Here is a 25296-nt window from a genome sequence, read left to right on the forward strand (position 1 = left end):
ATCTAATGTCTATCTCTTATGGAAGAATTTCATTATGGTTAATGAATCATAGCTTTTTTTAAATTTCTCTCTACCTTTATCTCTCTCTTACCTTTAGAATAACCCCTTTATGTAGAAGACTCTGTTTCTTGGCTGTCATCACAAAATAATGTGTCTCATCCTTGTAATAGACAATGTTCTCAAGGTCGATGCCTGTCTGCTCTCGTAGGTCTTGGAAGAACTTTTGGTTGAAGATGAAAGCAACGCCGCTGATTTCCTCCACGCTGGCTTCCTCGTTTGATTTTCTATTGATGAAGTTTGCAGTGATGGCGATTGCAAGCTTTCCTCGGAATTCCTTCCTCTTGAAACCTAACAAAAATAAAATCACAAAAATGGTCGTAATTTAAGTTCATTTATTTTTCATAAACAAATATTTAGACATGAAACTGCATATTTAAAATTTGACAGAGATAATGAACAAATAATTTTGTATATATTATAAACCATCAAAAGTATCAAACATAAATAAACAATATTCGTGGTATTTTCTGTTACACAAACAAGAAGGCTGCAAGGATTGTCACAAAAGCAAAGCTTGGCAGCTTGGCAGCTCAGAAAAATAGCGAGAATAATAAAATAATCAATACAAAATTAGTAACATATAAAATATGGTCACCTTGATTATTCCAATTAACCAATATAAATTGTATGATTGTCCAACAGTACTAGTTTTTATTTTTCATCATGTATTGTCTGGCAAATTGAATATAAAACATGTTCATCTTACAATGTGAATTGCTATATTTTTTTATCCATGATCTGAATTGATTACATGTTTGTTTTTTCATTGGAAAATAAAAAGCCCCTTGCGATTGTTGTTTTTAATGCTTTATTCTAGTGCCACCTGTAAATGTACAGCATTGTATTTGACCTTATTAAAAGAGTGATGCACTGCTTTTCCAGAGAACAAAAAAACAAATCATGACAAAAGATTCAATTGGCATAGGAGAGATTGTTCATTTAAATGACACACTTCTCTAAAATTGCCCTCATTATCAGAGGAGGTCCCATTTTATTTTCATTGTTATTTTTTTATATTGCTGTGTCGTCATTGTATTGGAAACAACATCCTTGATCAAAAAAATGTTCCATATATCCTAAACCGTCATTTAGGATTAACTCACAGTAATCTTTAATCCTCAATAGAATTGATGAATGAATCATCTTCCTGAGAAGCCTTACATTTTACACTGAAATCAGATTGTACCTGGCAGTAACATACAGGGGCGTTTCAAGGGATTCATAAATGGTGGGGGGGAATTTGTTCCATTTTTGTGGCCAGAACACAAATAAAACGAAAATTTTTTGTTTGCGAGATAACATGAGTCTATTGTTGCCACAAATATATTTATCATTTTGCCTCCGACGAAGATTCTGCTAGGATCGAAAGCTTAGGCCCCTTTTGACTCTCTTATTCACTCCATTGGCTCTTATAAGCAGCTTCTTTTTGCCACAAATATATTTAATAAATAAAAATTTTATTCTTTATATACATATAGCACATTATCATTTCAATGTCTTAATAGAAAAAAAAAGGAAGTTGGCACTACAATATCTTCTCATAGTAGTAAGTGAACATGGACCCCCCCTTGGTCCACCAATGTAGACATACTGTACTGGGGTAGTTTGTACCAATAGATTCACCAACAATGCTTTAATTTGAACTTGGAATCATTTTTTGACAGCACATCATTCTTGGCAAACATGATACATTCAATTATGGCAATGAACTATGCAGCAGTTGACCTACATTTCAAGCCGAGCCATATTAATGGCGCAGTCTTTGCCAAGCTGATAAACAGAATTGGTCCCAGTAACATGAAAATTTGTTTAAAAATGCAATTACAAGTAAATTGGGGGAGGGGTATTATTGCACACAGGCATACACAAAGTTCACAACCTTTTATCTTTCAATGTGTAGAATTCATACAATGGAAATGAAAAGATGAATATTAACAAAGGAAGTGAATAATTTATATGCATCAAACTACTTGTGCTGACACCTTTTCAATAAACAAAAGTTACACTTTTTAAAAAAAAATCCATCTTTTGTACTAACAAAATAATACTTTAATAGGGAATAATAATAAAATACTGACTCATTATTAAAATGGACTGAACTAAGGTGAACTTTACCCTACTTTTAAAGTATATTTTAATCTACTGTGGGTTCGTTGCTTTGTTGTCAAAATTCTTTTCTACATGGTTGACAATGCTTGACTAGGGGACCTAAATGTATTCATACATTAAAGGTGAAGTCCAATGTACCACTGACTTAAAAATATATGAATTAATCTTTCCTTTGCCATGGAAATTGGTTGTTAAACCATTAATAATATAAAGGACAGCAAACAGATACTGGCCCGTATTCTTAAGTCGGATTTAACTTGACCTCAGGTTTGAAGATGTGGTTTAAGTATGGATAGCCAATTGCTACATAAATCACTAACTGTAGAGACATTTTACAGCTCATTTGGCTCCCAAATCATTTATGATTATCTAGGAAGTATAAATAGATGATTGTCTTCACCATCGATGAATCAGGAAAGAGCATAGTAAACATAAGAAACATATAACTTAATAAAAATTGACACTTTTGGGTTCCCATAATTTTAGAACAGAGTTAGACCATGGTCTAAGTTAAAACTGACTTCAGAATACAGGCCACTGTGTCTAATGTTGTCTTATTTCCCCATGTAAAATAAACTACAAGTAGGCCTACTGTTTTCGTCATAATTTTAGCGCGGCCTACCTTTCAGATCAACATGCTCACTCCAAATCTTACGCAACGCATCCAATCGGGTCTTGGATTCTTCCGCAGAATTGTTTTTAAACAATTTATCTATAAATGCACAATCCTTTGAAATCCAATATCAAAATGTCAAAAAGATTTTAAAATCTCTGTTGTTCTGAAGAGATTTTGAATTATTCCTCCTCTCAAACTCCTCCCTCATTCTAAGAAACACATAAAATAAGAAATACCTATGATTCCAGGGACCCGTTGCAGAAGGAGTTGCGTTTAAACGCAAACCCAAAAATCAATCGCAAGTCCCAAATGCGCACTGTTGATTGGTTGAAAATCAAGTTGCAAATGATTTTTAGAGTTGCGATTGATTGCAACGTTTTCTGCAACGGGCCCCAGATATGTCAATAATGTGTACTTTAATATCCTTGGTTTGATAGTGCAAACATATTTATGTCAACATTTCAAAATATTAACTTCTTTAAAGGAGTATTAACTCAGTCGATAAATCAATATCCCTTTCAATCAGCATCAAGTCAACAAACATGAGAAATATGTGCATATAGACCAAGCAAAATACAAACAATATATAGGTCTATCCCTTCCCAATATTCAGAAAATCTAGGGAAATTTTGTAAATTACCAGCTTAAATGTCTGATACGAGTGATAATAAATAGTTGAGGATATATAGTGAAAACACCAACCTACCCATAATAGAAGCACATGCCAGGTGTAGATTGGTGGGGTGGATGGGCCTTGCCCCCCCCCCCCCCAACACACACACAAATATTTTCCCAATTCATCTTTTAACAGGAAATTATTTCTGTGAGTGGTGATATTTTTTTCTTCTCCCATGTATCCACTTTTAGCATTAAAACAAGTCAGCAAATATTGATTTGCTTCTTTTCACAATAGTAACCCAGCTTTAGTGAGGGGATTTTTTAAATTTCTATTTTTTTTTTGGGGGGGGGGGGTCACAATTCGTTTGATCTCCATGTATACTTTTACAGTGTTACTACTAATTCATAGCACTTTAATTTTTCGAAATAAAACACTTATTTGGATTAAGATTTAAGATAATTTCCCAACATATCTGAAATACAAGTTTCTATTTATAGGGACCAAGGATATTTCATATCCCTGTTTGGACAGACTTTGACATGCACATGTATGATTAATGATATAAATATTCTTTTGTTTTGGAATAGGCATGTAGTGTGATGTATTTGTTCTCTGCCATGCTTGCTTGATTATAAAGGTCATATTTTTCATGCAATTTGAGTTTTCTTGGAGATGCATAATCAGGGTATCAAATTCATGTTTTTGCCACAGGACAGTATTCTTATCTACTCAGCCAAGACAATTAATGACTACATTCTAAATAACAAGGATTTAAAATAAATCTATTAACAGCTATGAAAAGTGACCAGTCGATGTTGGGATTTAAAATTAATCTATAAAGATTTAAATGCTAATAAATTTGGATTTAGAAATCTATTTTAAGATTTATATTTAAATCTATAAGGATTGATTTTAAATATCAACTTGCCACTATTCCATAAAGATTTAAATGCTATTAAATTTTGATTTAGAATCTATCTTTAAGATTTATATTTAGATCTTTAAGGATTGATTTTAAATCATAATATCAACTTGTCACTATTCACAGCCGATAATGGATTTATTTTAAATCCTTGTAATTTAGAATGTAGTCATTAATTGTCTTGGCTGAGTAGATAAGAATACTGTCCTGTGGCAAAAACATGAATTTCACACCCTGACCATGCATTTCCAAGAAAACTCAAATTGCATGAAAAATATGACCTTTATAATCAATCAAGCATGGCAGAGAACAAATACATCACACTACAGGCCTATTCCAAAACAAAAGAATATAGGCCTACATGTTAAAGTCTACATGTCCAAACAGGGACATGTTTTTAGAGTGTACACTGATAATTTATATAAAATTACATATTATACTTTTCAATATGAATGTAAATCATTGGAAAATTACAATAAAATTTTATAAACTGCTAATACATTTTTCAATCACCCAAGAGGTTGGTTGTATAATTCCTAAATGGAATTCATTTTCCATAAAATATTGTTTTACTATTATTAAACAGTTGCTAGTTTCATATTTTGTTTTAATAACTATAACATGTTGGTTATTCCATTTCTCAGAGTGTACATGTATGTCAAGTTGTTGTTGATTGATAATGATTAAAAACATGATCATCATTGCCAGGCATTTATTGCATGTTTCCTAGTAAATATAACCCTGTGTCATGACAATGTTTGATCTTTACAGCTGCCAAAATAAACCTCAAAAACACAATTTTCTTTGCCATCCTTGAAATAAATCCAGGGTCCCGGTGACACAAACTTTAGTGATTGATCTTGGGACTGATTTCTGCAATTGATTGCATTGATTATTGTGTATGATCAATCATAAACATGAGCCCCATAATCAATCACTAAGCTTTGTTATACCGGGGTCCTGAATAGAGATTAAGCACTCAACATTCTGAAGGCAAATAAAACAGACATGGTCATGACATTGATACAATGTTTGTGTAGGGCTGCCATAAAACAACAGGAATGTTTAGTCTGAGGAAGGAATTATTAAAAAAGGGATTATTTTGAGGAATAATAAAGAGAATATGTAACAGTGTTTCCGTCCCAATTTTTATTCCTTACCCAGCTTCTTCTTCAAATGCCCTTTTCTTTTTTTATCTGTTATATTGTATAAAATTTCTCCTTTGCATATCTTCCCTGGTATTTCTTTATTCATACTTATTATTTCCCTGTTTGTCCTGATATTAATGTACAAAGTATATATTACATTGCTTTATTAAGTACATTGTACTTAACTGATATGCAATTGTGTATTTAATTGTACAATTTCCATTTTTACATTGTAAACAATCCAACTGTCATGGTTGCATTAATTCTTTTTTATTAACAGTAAATATGTGTGAATGTAAAAAGAGAATTACTGAATTTATAAATTGCCATGTTATCTCATGTGATATACCTGCAAGAAGAAATATTCGCTGAGGTGGATCTTTTGAAAAACTTTTAAACTATATTATAAAAGAATCTTTTATCATGATTTTTAAAACATATTTTAGATCATTCTGATCAAAACCCACAATGATTTCATTCAAATGCACAATTAAAAAAATCTCAAACAACCTTTATGAAGATGAAAGAATTTAGCATATTCATGGAATGTTGAATCGCAGCATTTTAAAAATCTCACGGAGGTTCGTGTCGGAATGTAATGAAGGGAGAAAACAATTCATAATACAAACTCATCAGAGCTCATAACCGCTGTCTGAACCAGCGTTACATTATCATTGTTATATCACCAAGGCAACAGAATGATGCATCAATATTCAATGAGATGTGAGCTGAGCCGTGGATGAAAATATGTCAAAAAGGCACAAACAAAATTAATTGTTTCAATGAGAAAGAGACCGTGTCCAAAAGGGCAGGATACCATCCCTGTCGACTGCACTATTCATATTGAAGTTCATAAGGTCAGGGCCCCCCTCTTACAAAGAGTTACGACGATTGATCCAATCAATCGTAACTCTATGGAAGTCCACCAGGGTCATAATTTTTTTCTACTGGAAATTTGCACAATGTTAAACAAAGAGAAGCACAGCGAATTTTCAAGGAAACAATGAACTGCATGAATATACATCATAGCTAGAAAATATTTTGAACAAACATGCACAATAGATGTTGACGTTGCTGGCCGTCCATAGTCACGGATCGGATCAATCTTAACTCTTTGTAAGACGGGGCCCAGGTTTTTTTTGCAAACATAATGCACTATATTGAAATATATGCCTACATATAAGATAGGTTTTAATATCAAGACTGCTTTCTCAAAAAAAAAGGCAATCTATACGTAACATTAATAAACCAGTTGATTATTATAACAAGATTATGAAAAGCAATTACAAAGGTTGCTTGATGACAATCATCATTTATGATTGAATGAAGTAAAGCAAAATAGAATAACACATTTTTCTATCAAACTTTTCCAATTGAAAATCATGAATAGATTGATTGTAGAATTGTATACTAGTTTTCACTGAACTGCATGTGCTTCTATCATGGTTTTTGTTTAGCTATGTTTCCTTTAAATTATTTTTATCTGCAAATGTACCCTTTTTTGTTATTGGAAATATTATATTGCATGGTCATGGAAAAGAAATTAATCATATACCATCACCTGTAAAATGGTCCAAACATTAGGCATACATGTATCATATAAATGGGGTAATTGAAGCTAACCAAGATCGTGACATTGTCAATGATTTGCAGAAATATCTCTCATTACAATTCAGTAAAAAATTTACAGACAACCTAAAGTGCTCAGTATCAGGTATCTCTGGAAAGATGTAATGTATGAAACCAAACATACCGCAGGCTGAGTGATGATGTACATATCTAGCTCATAACTATATGTATGTATCATGTTACTCTGATATTTTGATACCAACAGCAGACAAGGCACCAGTACGGTTAACGCTCTTCTTATCTCATATCTTTTTATTGGAAAGTTATTAATAGATTATGACAATGTCATGGTAGGTTTCGAAAGTACCTTCATAAACAAAACAAAGTGAATTAAAGAGGGCTTAATTTATTTAATAACTTTTCAAATTCTAATACATGTACTTACAGTTCATGTCAATCATAGTTTCTAATAAAGATTAATGTTCTTATGCAGGGTATCTCCCTCCTTCTTTTCTTTGTATACATGTACATGTAAAACCGATTCTTAGCTTACCATGTAGTGTATTTCTCCTCCCATCAGCTCCAACGATAACATCAAATTCTATTCTGAAGTAGGGTGATTCCCCTCACCCCCCCCCCCCTGCAGTCCTCACTGTTTGAAGCCAATTCTTAGCTTACCATGCACAGTACTTCTCCTCCCATCAGTTCCAACAATAACACAATTTCATATTCTGAAGCAGGGTGATTCCCCTCACCCCCCCCCCCCCTGCAGTCTGCTGTATAAAGCCAATTCTTAGCTTACCATGTAGTGTATTTCTCCTCCCATCAGCTCCAACGATAACATCAAACTCATATTCTGATGCTGGGTGATCCTTTGGCTCTAGTTTGGCCCTCCAACCGATCTCTGAAGGTTAAAAAAAATGGGGATAAAATATAATGCTGATAAATCATATGAAAAAAAGAAATCACCCAGTTAGAGTATGATCTGACAACTTCTGTAATGCAAAGTTCCGAATATCTGTTGATCATTTAAAATGTGAGCTATATATCTTGTTCTGCATGGGGCAATTGCAGAATTTGGGGGCTATTTCTTTCATTTTAAGGGCTACGTTTTTTGGGGTAACATTCAATTATTTATTAAAAGCAAATATCATTATTCTCCAATAGTCTTAGAATATTGATTTTTGATCATCTTAAACGTTTTTAATGACAGATCTTGGAGAGAATTTAGAGAGAATGGCTGCCTCAAAGCATGCATTTTGGGGGAATTTTAGGGGCTATTTGGGATGTCATAAGAGCACAGTCACCCATTGCCCTCATGTATCTACACTGGGACACCATATCACCTATCAAGACATTTAGTGGAAGGGGTGAACGTATCTATAAAGGAATAATGCCATACGTATCAGGTAGTAAATGTGTGCTGATATATCATGGAAATATTTCAGTTTTATCATAATGGTTATCATCATCATATAAAATTCCGCACAATAAAATTTACCTAATGATAAATGTGCATTACACAGCTTTTGACATGGATCTCATTTCTAATCTAAATAATTTTTTTAAATTCTACTAATTACCCCCACACTGATCACCATAATTCCTCTGATATCAAATGCATTCCTCTGATCCTAATAATCATCTTTTAGTCCGAGGTGATAACCGTCAAATGACCTTGGATTGACCTTGAGATTAGCTGCTAATGAGTTACACTTGACTGATAGAGGTATTAATGATATCCCATCATCCCATAGTAGATTAACTTCCTGTCTGTTTGCTTTATCAATGGGATATTGATAGTCACCATGCATGTTATCAGGGGTAAACTGAATTTTGCACCACTTTGTATGGGTGATTAATGTATCATACTGGCAATATAACTTGTATAATTTCAAATCCAAATGATATATGGTTGTTGCGCTGTCAAAACCTTCCATTTTATTCTTAAAATAAAAAAAACTTCAGCAGCTTTACACTGCATGGCTTATCAATGGGATAAACTTGATATCATGTCATTGATATCTGTAACATCCTGTATTAGAAATTGATCTCTAGCCTTGCTGACTACCTTATCAATCAGACAAACCAGATACCTTGAGTAATAGGGAGGTCAGTAGCATTAACATTAGCATACCAACAGAATACATGTATGTAGGTGAATCTGTCCATTAAAGGACAAGTCCACCCCAACAAAAACTTGATTTGAATAAAAAGAGAAAATTCAACAAGCACAATGCTGAAAATTTCATCAAAATCGGATGTAAAATAAGAAAGTTATGACATTTCAAAGTTTCGCTTATTTTCAACAAAATAGTTATATGAACGAGCCAGTTACATCCAAATGAGAGAGTTGATGACATCACTCACTCACTATTTCTTTTGTATTTTATTATATGAAATATTTTGATTTTCTCATCATTGTCATGTGAAATGAAGTTTCATTCCACCATAAACACGTGGAATTGCATTATTTTTAACATTTTGTGCTTCAGGCAAGGAGGTCCTAATTGTCAAATTTGTAAAAATTGAAATATTAATCATAAAGGCCCCAGGGCCTTTATGATTAACTATTGAACAAATGGACATGCTGATCTAAAGTTTGAAATGCTTGGCCATGTCAGAAAATAAGTTTAATATAGGTCATACCAGCTACCTGCTAGGTTGTTATGATATTGCAGAAATTAGAATTATACTACGCAGCATGTCTATGATTCATGTGAATCGTTGCCAAATTACACCCCGGTCATCCGCATCTAACTGTCAAATTTGACGCTTTGATTTCCAATATCTTCTTCCGGTCAATTGGGATTTAGTCTTCACCTGTAAACCGCCACAGGCAATTCGAGAGAGAGATCAATACTTCCTGGGGAAAATATTCCCTGGCAGCCTCAATGATAGTACTTCTTCATTATGTACTTATACTCACTTTGCAAAGACAGAAATGGTTTTGAAATGCTTCATCGTAAATGCACTTCCACATACTGCGTTGGCCTGGGAGGAGAGGTCAAGTTGGGACGTATTTAGAAAAAGAGTATTATGTTAATATTAGTTGCAATCTTGATTAAGCTAGAAGTGTTTCTAATGACATCATTTAATTACATCTAATTGATATCAAATCAGCAATTTACTTGGGATTTTAATTGCCAAAAATGTTGCTCCCACATACTTCTTTGTAAAGGGGGGAGGGACAGGGAAGGGGGAGGGGCAAAGCTGTCAAGACAGGTGTATGATATTCATTGAAAAATTGTCAAGTTTTGACTGGCAAGTAGACTAAGGGTGTGTTTATGCTTCCATTTCGAGGACAGAATCAGCGTTTTCAAACGTCGATTCAAAACGCCGGTCGTAAACGTGGTTCTGGGAGTGCTATTTATGCTTAATTTTCAGAGGCGAAATCACGATCGATCTCCAGCTGGCTTCACAGGAAAGCGAGGTCAAATTGGGCGCGCCTTTTTTCGAAAGTTTTTTTCCGAGTGTTGTTATTACATGGAGATAACATGGAGCAATGCGACTGTATTTGCCCGCGGATTTTCATCTCACCGGAAGCATGTACCAAATGACGTCATTTAAACACGTTTATGATCGTGGTTCTGTTTATATTTCCCCAGGAAGCCTGGTTCTGTTCAAACGAAGTTTACAAACGCACCTTTTTGTGAGTTTACGATCGGCATTTTGAAACGGCGTTTAAATGAAAGTATAAGCATGGACGCAACCATGTTTTGGACTAATCACGTTTGGAAACGCTGATTCTGGCCTGAAAAGTGGAAGCATAAACACGGCCTAAAACGGTAAACAATCTATTCATCCTGCAGAGGATGTAGACACAGGAATGGAGGAAGATGTTAATTACTACAACTACCCTGATAACACACTGCTTCAAAACAATGCCTGTATCACAAAACTTGTAAATTTGATATCAGGGAGTTTTCGCAGATGTCGACAGGAGCCTCATAGTACGGAGGAATCGGTCAACTGCGACCGTAGCAAAACGAACCCCCTCCCCTCGGCCAAATTGCAGTTTCACATTTGTGTGTACAGAAACGCAAGTTTGTTTTAAACAGAAGTTACAGCATAACATGTGAGCTTTGCAAGCTAGCGCTATACATGTTGTTTTTATGTGCGCAATGCACAAGTCATGTTTATTGTTTCGCACATGATTGCAACGACAGCGCTCATTGGCCGATTCCATGCAGAGGTATCGTGGTCGGACTGAACGTTAGTTTGGCTCGGTACTGTGTACGTTTGGGCGGTACAGAGGATTTTTTTCGAGATTGGGGGACCCCAGACGATCCGTTCCCTCGTGTTTGCGAAAAGCCTGAATTGTTGCTAAGCTGCTTCCGATTGCAACGGAGATCCTATCCCGCCCTTCGCTGATCTACTTATCAAGATGGATCAGGGATCATGATAGTGGAGCGGCCCCTTTTCACACTATATCCTGAAAATCAATGATATAATCAATCACTAAGTTTTATGCTACAGGGCCCATAGGGGAATTATTACCTGTAACTGTCTCTCTTTCAAATGAATGACTTCTGCAGTTTAATTGGTATTTTCCAATCTGGATATTGGATAAGTGGTTTCAAGCCAGCATGGCTGTTGGAAAAAATTGTATTGTATTTATGCCAGGCCACATACTAGGTGGTTTCAAACCGCCTCGATCACAAGAATCCCCGTTAAATTACGGGAACTGTCTTCGGCTAAAAAATACCCATTAATTATTCCTGCATTCACACTGCCCCGAAACATACCCTTCGGGATAAGTTCCTGAAGTTACGAGCATGCGCATAGTATGGTCTGATAAGCAGGCAAGGCGCGAGATTCAAAATCACTAGCCCAGCAGCCACCCACGGCGCCGTGCCCAACGACATGCTGGGCTAAAAGTTCCCGTAATTTGCTTTCACATCGCCAAAATACCTGCGACCTTGGAAAAATCCCCGCGAAAGTTCTCGCAATTTCGCCAAGTACCTACTATTTAGCGGGTATTTTCTTTCTGGGAAATTACGCGTAGTTTGCTTTCACATTACCAAAATACCTGGTATTTTCTGATCAGGGTAAATTTCCCGATCAGAGAATACCTGGAACTGACGAACTTCAAGGCGGTCTGAAACCACCTACTGTATGTAGATATAGAGCAAAGATGTCAGAAGCGAAAAAATTATAATGCATTTTTAATTGCGATCTTTGGTTTTCCACCCTGTTTTCTACTTGTAGTGAATTTATTAATATATCTGATTTACATTGAAAATTTGAGACCCTCCTCACAAATCTTAGTGAATAATATTCATTTGTTTATTTTTCTGACAAAGTAATAACATTAAGCAATCATCAGTTGATAGGCTCTTGAATCATCTTTTGAGTGAAATGAAAAGATAATTTGAAAGATATTTGGTATTTTGAAAGATGTATGAAGCACATATTTATTCATTCAAGCAGCAAACCGCAGTAAACCTCCACAGGTAGCGGAGAAAGAACAAAATGATTCCAAATGCCTGGTAGCCTACAATCCTAACATGCAGAAAAGATATTTGCTCTGAACAAACTTTGGTAAGCATTAATATTGAAGAGCAAAGCTCTCAACTTAAATCTCTACAGCCCTATGTAAAAAGACTTTGTGTTGCAGCCTTTAAAAAAGGTGTAACAAATTGCAATGCAACACAAGGAAACTTATTCCATGACATGTACTTACATTCCAACCTATTGTACATTATCACAGTATAATATATTCTCAACACACCATACAGTTCTATTGTGACATCACACAGTATGTGGGTAGGTCTAGTAGAATTAGGGCCCTCCACATATTGACAGACATTTGTCATAAATGTCAACAAATAATTTTTGGTTATATTTATATTTTTTTTCTCAGCTTAGCAAATGATCATGAGTCACTTCCTTGTGTACATTAAGTAGGAGAATAAATAAGAGTGAAATGATGTATGAAAGAGTGTAATATATGACACGACAGGGAGGTCAGGCCTGCCAATATTTGAAGAAAAAAAACCACATAATCTTGCAGCGTGAATTTGCTACTCGATATCAGGTGTGTCTCCCTCACTTTTTTTTAAATTAAGACATGTTATAAAAACATTCTTGTATTTTAAACATAGAGTTTACAAGTGCTGAATACTATATACACACCCATAGCCCCACCACACAATTACACATATGGGCCAATTTATTTGTTTTATCCTAAATAAATAGAAAAACAGAGTGCTCCTCTTTTTGGTCGATAAAAAATCTTGAAAAACGAGGAAACTCCTGGAAAAAAGGAGTAGTCGGCAGGCCTCGGACCGTTTCATCAACTTTTTTGTCTAACAAGTTGTCAGATTTGACATTTTTCCTTGATTCTGATTGGCTGAGAGGCACTGTTACTATAGTAACTGTCGGACAAAATGGGACTTGATGCCCCCAATAAGTAATGTATGCTAATCTGCACCAATTAATCATCTGGTTATATAATAGAATGCATGAATCTAGGTGGTTTCAGACCGCCTCAAAGTTCGTCGGTTCCAGGTATTCTCTGATCAGGAAATTTACCCCGATCAGAAAATACCAGGTATTTTGGTAATGTGAAAGCAAACTACGCGTAATTTCCCCCAAAAGAAAATACCCGCTAAATAGTGGGTACTTGGCGAAATTACGAGAACTTTCGCGGGGATTTTTCCAAGGTCGCAGGTATTTTGGCGATGTGAAAGCAATTTACGGGAACTTTTAGCCCAGCGTGTCGTTGGGCGCGGAAGCCGCCAGTGACTGCTGGGCTAGAGATTTTGAATCTCGCGCCTTGCCTGCTTATCAGACCATTCTGCGCATGCTCGTAACTTCAGGAACTTACCCCGAAAGGATATGTTTCGGGGCGGTGTGAATGCAGGAATAATTAATGGGTATTTCTTAGCCTAAAAAAAATCTCGTAATTTAACGGGGATTCTTGTGATCGAGACAGTTTGAAACCACCTTTTGTGTTCAAACTCCAGCATCATATCTAGGCAACTGTTCGCTGTTTGTAATGATTTCTCATCGACTGTCAGTGAAATGTGTGATCTGATTCACAAGCCATGCCAACTTTTAAAATATGAACTGCAAAACGTGAGAAAAAATATGCGGAAACACACACAACAAAGTACCCTATATCTTCTATTGATGGTGCGCATTTCATATGAATTCAAAGTTCACAGATAATCATGTTATATTTAGTAATCATGTATGACTTGGCATGTTATGTTTGTTCAATAATTCTTCATGTAGATTGGTATCAAAGGTGTGATTTAAATCCAAATATTATCGTTATGATGATTAGAGTGACATCATTTTATTTACTTTAAAGCCAGTGACGGATCAAGACCAGGGCGCAAGGGGTGCATGCCACCCAACCCCATTTCTTTATTATGACAACTGGTCATTGAACACACATATTATCATTTAATCAAGTCTGTAATATTCCAGAGATCCACTTACATGTTCCATCCAGTGGATTCCATCCTTCATAGAATTAATTCTTTATTAAATCAATCACTTGTTAAATCATGTGTTTGAATTCCTTAGACCCGAGTATAAATAGCTGTCCTCTCTACCCTAAGCGCTTAGAGACATTCTTTGTGATAAGCGCTATATAAATGTTAATTGTTATGATGTTTTTAAATGTGCTATCTACAATCCCTCTATTTCAAAATCATGGCTCTGGCAATATCATGCTCACTCAATGAAATTTTGCCATCAGTGTTTACTTGAAAGAAAAGCCTTTATATTTTGATCTGTCATCACGGTATTACCATCATAATTGCAATTGATACATGTAGGAACAACTATCTTTCCCCACTAGTTGACCTCACATACACTTCCACAATACCATTCTTCAAAAGTAAATGTCAACTTTATTGAACATTACTTTGGTGTACAGCTGAGTTTGCCATCTTATGCTATTGAACTGATATTGTTTGGTAAATTTATTGTGTACACTCTTGTGATACTTAATCTAATGGCCCTGGTTATAACATTAAACTTCTTTCCTCTGTGATTTTACTGATCTATTTCAAATAAAGATGATGATAATAGACTTTCACACACTTTTTGGGGGGTGGGGAATTCATATGATCTCTATCACCTGTGACAAAATTATATGGGGCCTTGGGTGATTTTGCCTCTGAAACGGGCAGATGAGCCCTGAAGCAATAGCGACACACAAGTGCAACTCGTGTGGCAAAAAGTGCCTCTTGCTGATTGGCAGAAAGAGCCACAAAATGCACTGCTCCCGCCCAAGAGCTTAGTCTACTGGGCAATACCTTCACTCGAGTTAAGGGTCTGAATGTGCAGCCTTCTCATGCCTTGTGTACTGAAGGCTCTCTCGCTCAGGCAGCAAGTTTTGTATGTGCTGATCTTTGTGTAGAGGCACACTTGTTGATCAAAGTTTCAATCAGGGTCTGTGCCTGCAGACTAACAAGAGCCTGCTATAACATGTATATAACCATCATCTTTTATAATAAGGCCCTATTGTACTGTAAGTGATGTGGACCAGGTCTTACTTTCATGTTCCTGGTCTTCAGGTGGTAGTTCTAGTCCTTCAAAGCTCACACCATAGTGGATCTCAACACCCATGATCAAAGCCACTTTCAGGAGGACCACCTGTAACTGACGTATACCTGCAAAACAGGAAAGAAATCAATATATTACCAACATATCAGTAGACAACATTGAAGCAATGGTTTCAAAACAAAACTGACATATACATGTACTACTGAATTCTTCCATTTTTCATCTGGAGAAGATGCCCCTACCTTACAAGATTTATCCGATCTGCTATGACTGCACACAGTGCACATACAGTTTCCACTCCCTGGGGAGATCTTTCTTCCAAAATCCATGTGATAATTACATTGGCGTTTGCAATAAAACTCATCCAAGAAATAACATGATTTTGTCCCTTTTTATCCCTCGCCAAAGAAAAGTGAGTTATTAAGAGGGACAATTTTCATGAACCTAAATAGAAGGAGATTAAAGTCATGTTCATTATCTCACTAGTAAGGAGACATTTTAAATCAGTTCCCAGTTTTCCAGCAGACGCTTCCTCTGTTGGCTGTGCATTTTTTGTTTTATATCATGCATAGTAACACTTACTGATGTGATCAATGGATCCAGCACAGAACTTCTTCCTCTCTTAGCTGTGCATGTTCTATTTTATATCATGTATAACATTGGCTGTGCATGTTTTGTTTTATATCATGTATATCATCACTTACTGATGTGATCAATGGATCCAGCACAGAACTTCCCAAAGAACTTCTTTGCTCCAAGATTCCTTAGATCCGTGATGAGGAACGGCCAGAGATGGAGAACATTATTCCTTGAGAAGCTCAGTCGTTTCTCTACCATGACGACCTTTGCCCCCAGCATAGCGCACTCTATAGCTGTACGTAGTCCACATGGTCCTGCTCCTATAATGAAGACCTGTGACATGATGGAAGAGAAGATGGAAAAATAGTGATAGGAAAGGTGAATGCAATAATCATAAGGGATCATGGAGGGAGAAATATTTGTGGTTTGGGTGGCTCAATCCTGCACCTTGCTTGAATACCAGACCATACTGCGCATGCTTGCAACTTGGAGAACTTTTCTTGAAGGGCATGTTTCGGACGTGAGAATAATTATCAGGTATTTTTTAGCCTGAAAAAGTTCTCATGATTTAATGGGGAGTCTAAACAAGCAGACGTACTCTTGACCCTTTCTCAAAGAGTTGGTTGTGATAGATTGATGTTAAATTGCAACTGATACATAAATTTGGTTACATGTAGTTAAAATTTTCAGATCAATCAAATATTGACTGAGTAATTGCAATATGAGCTTGATCACGGGTCCTGCAGTGTGAATAAACTCTGTTTATTTCACTCTCTACTCAAATTTGTGTGTACAGTGTATTCCATACCACAGGGTTTTTTATAAACAGAAAGTAATTAAATTCATGCTTCTATGATTATCATAAAGGGCATACCGGTACCTTAAACAGGAAGGTTAAGCTAAACTCAGTACTTGCACTTTCTTACTGCTCTCAGCCATGCATTAAATCATGAGAGTGAAGGTCAATGTACCAATAATATCACATCTCCTGCTGGGTTTAGTGGAGCATGTGAACAGACCCTCTATGCGTGTAACACCAGGAGGGTATATTCACACTTTTAAATAATTTTTTCTCCATCTAGGTTTAACTGTCAATGATGTATCAATTCAACTTGTTTAATTCATCTCTTTATTTTACTTATTTGTTAAACGTATCTCAGAAAACAATAACTTGTATCAAAGCTTATTAGTACATGTAGGTGCAATATCAAACCAACACTGATTACCCGGTACGTTTCATAAAAAACATGTAATGTGGTAACTATCACAGGTGTGAACATGGACTACCAGTCCTGAAATGAATAAATCTATTTTCATAAATCACAATCCTGCAGAATCAGATTTCAAAATATATCCATCACAGTTTAGATGTGCATTTAAAAGACGTTTACTTGTATTGTAATTCTACAAATATCGGTAGCAGATATTTGCTTGAGCGTTTTTGAAAAAGTGACTGAAAGGCAAAAAAAAATGGCCGTCTGAAATAACTCTGAACACAGTCTTTAATAGTGACGCACTGCACTCCGTGGTTCATCAAAGGTGTCTATGAGAGACACACAAGGAAAAAAAAGAATGTGAGGAAATTAAATTTGGACACATTCACCCTAAGGGAGAAGATTGATGATTGCACATTCATTACTGGTTGAAATCAATGATTTCCCTTGCTTATAAAAACAACTGAGATTGCCATGCGTTCTCCTTGGAGATCATGTTGGAGTCTTGGCTGTGCAATGCATACATGTAGGCCTACACCCAGCAGGGCCCCTACGTGTACATAGAGAGAGGTACATGTAGGCCTGTATGTCTACATGACATTTCTGGCCTCGAGGGGGATTTCATATTATAGGAAGTAAATTTTCAGTAACATTTTCACTACATTGTACGGTTTATTTCGAATTCGACTAATGCCAACTCGTCTACTGTCATTTGGTCTACCGTCAGTCTGTCCACTCACCACATGGTCTACTTTCAATTATTCTTTATGCCATTCCGTCTTACCAGTTGGTCCACTAGCAATGGATGTAACCATTCAGTCTAATTGGACTTAGTGTTAAATTGTGCAAAATGTATGAAAATGGAATGGATATTGGACCAACTGGTTATGAGACCAAATGGTCAGACGAACTGGTAATAAGACACAGTGATGATTGGACCAGATAGTTGCTGATGGACGAAATTTTGATGGACGTAATAAAATGAAAGTACACGTAGACCATGTGGTTAGTGGACAAGTTGGCAGTAGACGTATTGGCAATTTACCCACTATCAGTTTAGATGCTTTCTCGAAGAATCATTAGCTGAAAAAAGCAAATCCTCTATCTTAAATTGTTTCTTAGTATTAAGTACCACCACTCGCCCCACCCCCTACTCCCTTCCATTCCTGTACATAGCCAATCACTCTTTATTCCTAGAGAAAGTTGCACAATCCATCGTGCTTTATACCATCTTCTTTAGTTTCACCTTCTATGTAGAACTCTTTTTGAGGGGAGGGGCTTTAAAAAAATGTGTGGGCAGTCCCAACACCCCCCCCCCCCTCCCTCCCTTTACAATATGACCCAATGTAAATTTGAATTCAACCACAGTGTTGAAACTGAGCATTCATTCTGATTTAATGTTTGCTTTTGGGGGGCAACATAATCAATTTTCTTTTACTATGTTTTGCCAGGTTTCCAACTAATAATCTGAAAACATTTCCTTGAAAACATAGCTGGGTTGCCAAACTAAATCAATCATCCTTTAATATGAAAGTGATCAGAACCAGAAGCCAAGATTGTATTGTGTGTATCCTCTGATTATGATATCAAAATCTAAATTGAGTTTAGCAACTGTCACTTCTTGTCAAGTTTCACAACTCCAAAACAAACCAAAACTACAGGTACACATGGACTGTATAAATACTAGAATGTAGTCTTAGACCCCATTCTCATTACCAACCTAAAACTAGTTAAAATACGTGTAATGAGAATGCTCCAAGTGGTCTTGGCAGAGATCTTCCAAACACCAGTTAGGAAGACAAGCTTGCGATGTAGTTTTTGAAGATCGCTTAGCCTCCCTCATCAAACTGGTTTAGCGTGAGGACACAACCGTTCTCCAGGAAGCGATCTTTGCACATTTTGAGTGCACTGCTCCACACACTTTGTGTAGAATGAAGTTTATGGTGCAGTTTTCAATTTTGTGCAATATTCACCTCACTGAGAGCGCTCCCATAGCAACAAAACGCTTTATGTGAAGTGGTTTTGAAAACCATTTTCGGGTGATCAAATGCGATCGATAGAAAACTAGTTTCCTGGACCGGTTTCTATAATGAGAACAGTGTCTTACATAAAGGAGCACTGTTTTATAAACAGAATATAGGCCTACACACTTCTTTGGTAACTTTGCTATTATGGTAAACTACAAGATAACAAGGACCAGTAACCAATCACAATGAAGATTTCCGTGGAAGTAATACCATGTATAATGGCTAACTGTTGTAAAGCTTTATGAAATGTCCCCCCCCCCCTGTATCTGTACATGTACATTTAACATTCCAGATTGTGTTCTCAGCACTAGTGTCAAAATATTTGTGTAAACTTTACACTGTTTTTAAATGCCATAGTCAACCTCATTGAATAAATACACAAGGCTATTGACATTACAACACCCTCGGTATCTTGGTCAAACAAGACAAACAACAAACAAATTTTGTTTCTATTAAAAACAATTATTGCAACAAAGTGAATAACAGCACGTTTAACCTCAAATTAGGCTGAAAATTGGTATAGCCTTTTAGATCTTTTCAAGCTTTACAAAGTTATTGACCAAGAGAACTATGTCAAGGGAAAGAGTATGAACAGAACAATTACCAAACAATTTCCCTTTAAAACTTCTTACCTTGGTTATTCATATGAAGGTAATCAGGTGGCGTATCTAGAATAAGCAGCGATGGGTCAAGCACTGAAATTAGGCCCCCTTCCACGATAAATATTCCAATAATATGAATATTAAAATTGAAAAGACGTCCCTTCATAATTCTGACATTTTTGGTTGTTCATGAAAATATATCTTTAGGGTGTTTACTTTTTTATTTTGCTTTTTTTATGTTTCCTCCTGAAAGAGGTACCTGTTCACTTGCCCCCCCCCCCCCCCCCCCCATAAAGTGTTGTTCTAGTACATGTATGTGTATAAACTTTTGAGTGTATGATTTCTTTGTTTTCCAAATCATTCTGTGTTCTCCAAAGGGCTGTCTCCACCAGCCCGAGTATTCACATTAGCGTGCTATTTCTGTTCCGGCAAATTATCCCGATCTGAACAATCTCGAGATTTATTCACGGCGTCAGACCATAATGCATCGATGCCTCGGTCGAGCAGGAATCACTCTTCTTGCGATGGTGGAGACGGGGTTTCTTGAATCTTGAGATTAATCGCGAAGAGGGCCGATCAGGCTAAAATCTTGAGATTGAGCAAACTCGGGCTGGTGCAGCACCACCTCAAGTCATCCAAGTTTCTAACTTACCGTTATGTTCACAGTATTATTCATTGCAAGGATTGACTTTCTGTAGTCAGGTTCCCATTAATTACTTCAGATATTAGTTGTAGGACCAAGAACCAGTGGAGCTGGGTCAAATCTTACAAAAGAGTTATGATTGATCAAATCAATCTCAACTGTATGGAAATCCATCCATACCATAATTTTTTCTACAGGAAATTAGCTCAATATCCTTTTAAACAAAGACAATCACACTGAGTCTTCAAGAGAATGATGTATGTACATGTACTTCATATCTAGAAAATATTTTGAACTAGTATGCAAGTTAGATGTTGCTGGCCGTCCATAGTTGTGGTTGATTGGACAATCGCAACACTTTGTATTAAAGACGGGACACTGAATGGGTGGGGCGATCCCCGCTGGTACCAAGTTGTTATGTATGATTCTACTTACATTTGTATTACTACATGCTTTCCCTTTCTTATACTCCTTCCTGTTGAATCTCTTATCCAGTTTACTCCATAACGAAGCGGCTTTCCACGACGTCAACTGTGACTTGAACCTCACGTAGAAGTTACGATGTTCTGAGAAAGGTTTGAGGTTCAACTCCTTGCAGAGTTCAAAGAATGTTTTGAAGATACCCTGGAATGTACCGGCCTGGACGAACTGATCGTAAAGGAGATCACAATGGTTGGTCTGAACACCTCCTGGTGTTTGATCAATACCAGGCATGTTGGAAGATGATCTAAAGAAGAGAAAAAATATACAATTTGATTATAAAAAAAATCATCATAACTGATAAGATTGCTTTGGAAAGTTGACGTGTAGACGTTTGCATTAATTTCATTTTAAAAGAAATAAAGAAGTAAAAATCAGGTCACAGACTTATCACATAAATATTACAATTACACTTTGCCATCCAATGATAATAATAGCTGTATTAATATAGCGTTTTTTTCGCCTGAGAATACAAAGTGCCCGCTATTATTACCCCCGCTTTAGCTCGAGCTACCATCATTGGCGCTCAATGCATTCACCTCACCTGGGTCGAGAGCAGGACAGTGTGGATACATGTAAACTTCTTGTTGAAGGAAAAGACACCATGGCTAGGATTCAAACCCTAAGTTTGAAAGGCGAGAGTCAGAACCACTAGACCACGATGCGCCCAATTGTACTAACTCCCAGTATCATTAATGTTGATCGGCTGTTGGGCATTGTTTTCATAGTAGTTTACCGTTTGATGAGAAAGTTTAATTAATTACAGTAAAGCAACAAGCCCTTACTGGACAAGTCTTGTGATTCCGAAGGCCTCGCGTGCCCCGTATCAGGAAGCTTAGCGATCGATCTTGGGGATAATTTTCAGAATGAATCATACAAAATAATCAATAATAATCTACAATCAATCGTAAAATAAAGCCTATGATCAATCGCTTTAGGTTATGTCACAGGGCCCTGGTATCTGGGTCACATTTCATAAAGACTTGTTATGGTAACAAATTTACCATCAGCCAATCAGACAAAAGGATTTCAATAGCTTTTAACTGCTATTGCAAATGTGTTATAACAAGTTTTATGAAACAGGTCCCTGATCAACATCAGGCATATCAGAAGATGATACAGAATAGAACAAAAATCTAAAAATAAAAGATAGACATACAAAGAATAATGAAGTATTATTTCTCAAATCAGTTTGTGTACAAGAATATTGTCTGGAAATCATTGTCACAAAATGAAGTTGCTATAATCAGCATCAACTTTCTTTCTGTTGAAAGAAGTATCTTTGAGCATGTAAACACAAACTTGAGTTCATGGGACTATGGCCACAATGCATAGGAATTTGAGTCCAGACGGAGCTTTAATTACAGTGTTCAAGTTGCCAGACTTGCTTTCATCTCAAATTGTCTTGGATGCTTTCATCATCTGGGTCATAAGACCTGACTAGTCTGCAAGCACAGACTCTAATTCGACACTTTGACCAATTATATCATGTCTAGTCTAGATTGGAGACTACACTCCAAACTCTCTATCCGTGTCAAGTAATAGTAGAAACAGCTACAGTACATGAGTAAATCTAGTCTCAGAATTTCAGACTCTGCATTATGCACTTTGCAAATATCATAAAGCCAAAGGTCTGTGCCTATAGACTAGGACCTGACTGACTTCACTCCATCTGTATTTGTTTTAAATCAAACTGACGGTTTTAATGAATGAGGAATACAGATGCCAGGATGTATCATTACAGTACGCTAAAAACAAACAGACCATACCTCCCTTCCTCTGATTACTGAAACCAATTATTGTTGCTCTCAGTGCACCTTTTAGAACAGTTATTTTCCTTTCATACCCTGGACATATATGTACATGAAGGGACAGGCGATTTCGCCCTTATGGCAAAATCACCCCTAAAATTTCCCCAAAATGCATGGGGCAATCCGTCAATCAATATCTAACGTGTGAGTAATTAATGCATCCTAAGGTACAGAAGAATCTCTTACTAGAAGAAGACACCAATGAAAAAATATTTTCAGTTCAGAGTGCATACACATTCCCTGCCATGGGAGTGAACGCCCTTTTGGAACTGACCTGAATGATATTAATGCCCTTACAGCGCTGACTGGATGATATGAATTCCCTTCAAGCACTGACTGAATGATTTGAATGATGGTTTGTTTGGGTTATTATCAAGAATAGATCTGTTAAGGTCAAGTATTTCGCTATCACCTCAGCAGGTTATGTTTAATTTACCATTCCGTTCGCATTGTTGAGTATTAAGCATGTACAGGAAGGGGATGGGGGCAGTTATTACCCATGATTTTACCTTCTAACAGAATAAACACATTCTCAATCCTTTTCATGTTCATTACTTGTATTATGATCTTTGTATGTTGAATATAACACGTAAAGAAGTGTTTCAGAGCATTCTTTTTACTGTATATTAAAATAGGAAATTTACGAGTAGTGATTGTATTCCAACTTTGCGAAGAGCAGGCAAAAAAATTGTTGTCTGTTTTTTTTTTTGGGGGGGGGGGCTTCTATTCACATCCTACTGCCTATGAATCTGCACCATTGGTTCACATTAAACTGGGGATTTTTCGGGGCTCTTTTGCCCATTTTGTGGTGCAAAATCGCCCAAAGCCCTGTGTACCGATAATTTTTCCTTGTCCTGTACAAGAGCCATTATTGAATACCCCATTAGCAAGCTCTTATCTTCTCGATGAGAACAGATCAAACACTTTCTCTTGGTATTCAATTGTTCATTTATTATAATGCATTTGTATCAAGGAGGAAATATCAACCTACAGTACTATTCATAGGCCTAATACACATTTCAATCCAAGCTACTCACCACTTTATTTCACTTAGTTCCTGACAATGTACTGTACACCATGTAAACTAACACAACATTCACATCCGATATTAATCTGTTTTAGTTCATTTCAATATGTTCATTGTATTAATTCCCTATTCCCATACATGTGTGCTTTCTCCATTCAAAATGTGTTTCACAAACATGTACACTGTACAGCATACACGTAGGCCTTCAGATGTGTTCTAAATAAATGCATATTTAGGCCTATTCAGTCCTCATAATTAAAGATAAATTCCAGTTGTGGTAACCATTTCAAAATGAGTTCGTACAGAATCCAATGAAATGACCACCAAATTTTCTGTTTGTATAAATAAAAAATATGTGCCAAAGGATTCTGGAAGAAATTGTGTCATTGCTGAGAATTTAAGCAAATAAGCAAAGGATTCAGGTCAAGCGCCGGGCCGACATTCAAAGCAAAAATGATACACTGTCCCACGTGCGTTTTTCTGTGTTGGTGATCTTCAGTGTGAACATTTTTCAGCGCAGATTTCAAGATTTCACAAAGTTCAGTTTAACTGTACCAGATCTAGATCCTCAATGATATAGCGACAATTAAGCTTGGTTTGACAGACTTTCTTGTGAAATAAGTGTTTACTGCAACTACGTTCATTTACCTTTATTCTGTATGTTGTTGTTTTTTATATAATCAATATTTGTATCCTTTTACTCATCGGTATTTTTGTTGTTGATGAAAGAGATGAATCACCCTCTACATGTATGTACAGTATGTTTTACGAAACAAATCAATACTCTCACCAGTCTTTGTAGTATAGAATGTTATACAAAGCAAGAGATTAAAAGAGCAATAACCTCCTTCTATTGTCTGTCCTATTAGATAAACACATATTGCAAACTGATTGATTATTCTGATGTTAGACAGACACTACAGAGTTTGAAATTATTCCGGTGTTAGACAGACTGAGACACCACAGACTTTGAGCTAAACACTATCACCTGAACACCACAGGGAAACACCACTACCGGTGGGTGCTGGACAAACACCATGGATTTGGCGTAGAATGCTTGGTGCGGTCAAGTAGTAGTTTTAACACTACTCTTTTGCAGTGTAATTTTTGTTGTAAAACTCTGCATTATGATGCACAGGTGCAGCAGGGCTAATAATGACAGAGAATCAGAATTCATCAAAATTCACTTAAAATGCTACCAGTAGTAACCATGATATGATAACCCTTTGATCTGTGATCCAGCTTGGTGCATCAAGCTTTAAAAAATACCTATTAAAAGCATGTCTTCAGTTTCAATTCAGTTTCCCGGGAATTTTGCAACCCTACTGGCACCCCATATGTTAT

General features: G+C 36.4%; 1 protein-coding gene across 12 annotated transcripts in view; it reads right to left on the bottom strand.

Annotated features, from left to right (window-relative positions):
* LOC121405875 (F-actin-monooxygenase MICAL3-like) overlaps nt 1-25296 on the bottom strand; it is a 138731-nt gene that overhangs the window by 64221 nt on the left and 49214 nt on the right. For 10 of the 12 annotated variants that reach the window (XM_041596861.1, XM_041596862.1, XM_041596857.1 and 7 more), the window contains 5 exons: nt 21070-21361; nt 16274-16481; nt 15560-15676; nt 7846-7947; nt 92-348 (listed from right to left, as the gene is read on the bottom strand). In XM_041596861.1, the coding sequence (XP_041452795.1) occupies nt 92-348; nt 7846-7947; nt 15560-15676; nt 16274-16481; nt 21070-21348 (963 nt within the window). In that variant the 5' untranslated portion in view covers nt 21349-21361. Of the gene's footprint in view, nt 1-91; nt 349-7596; nt 7659-7845; nt 7948-15559; nt 15677-16151; nt 16206-16273; nt 16482-21069; nt 21362-25296 lie in introns of those variants that run through there. The other 2 variants (XM_041596863.1, XM_041596864.1) reach the window with 2 other exon arrangements.

This window comes from Lytechinus variegatus, chromosome 19 (assembly GCF_018143015.1).
Source record: "Lytechinus variegatus isolate NC3 chromosome 19, Lvar_3.0, whole genome shotgun sequence".
In the NCBI taxonomy this organism is placed as follows: domain Eukaryota; kingdom Metazoa; phylum Echinodermata; class Echinoidea; order Temnopleuroida; family Toxopneustidae; genus Lytechinus; species Lytechinus variegatus.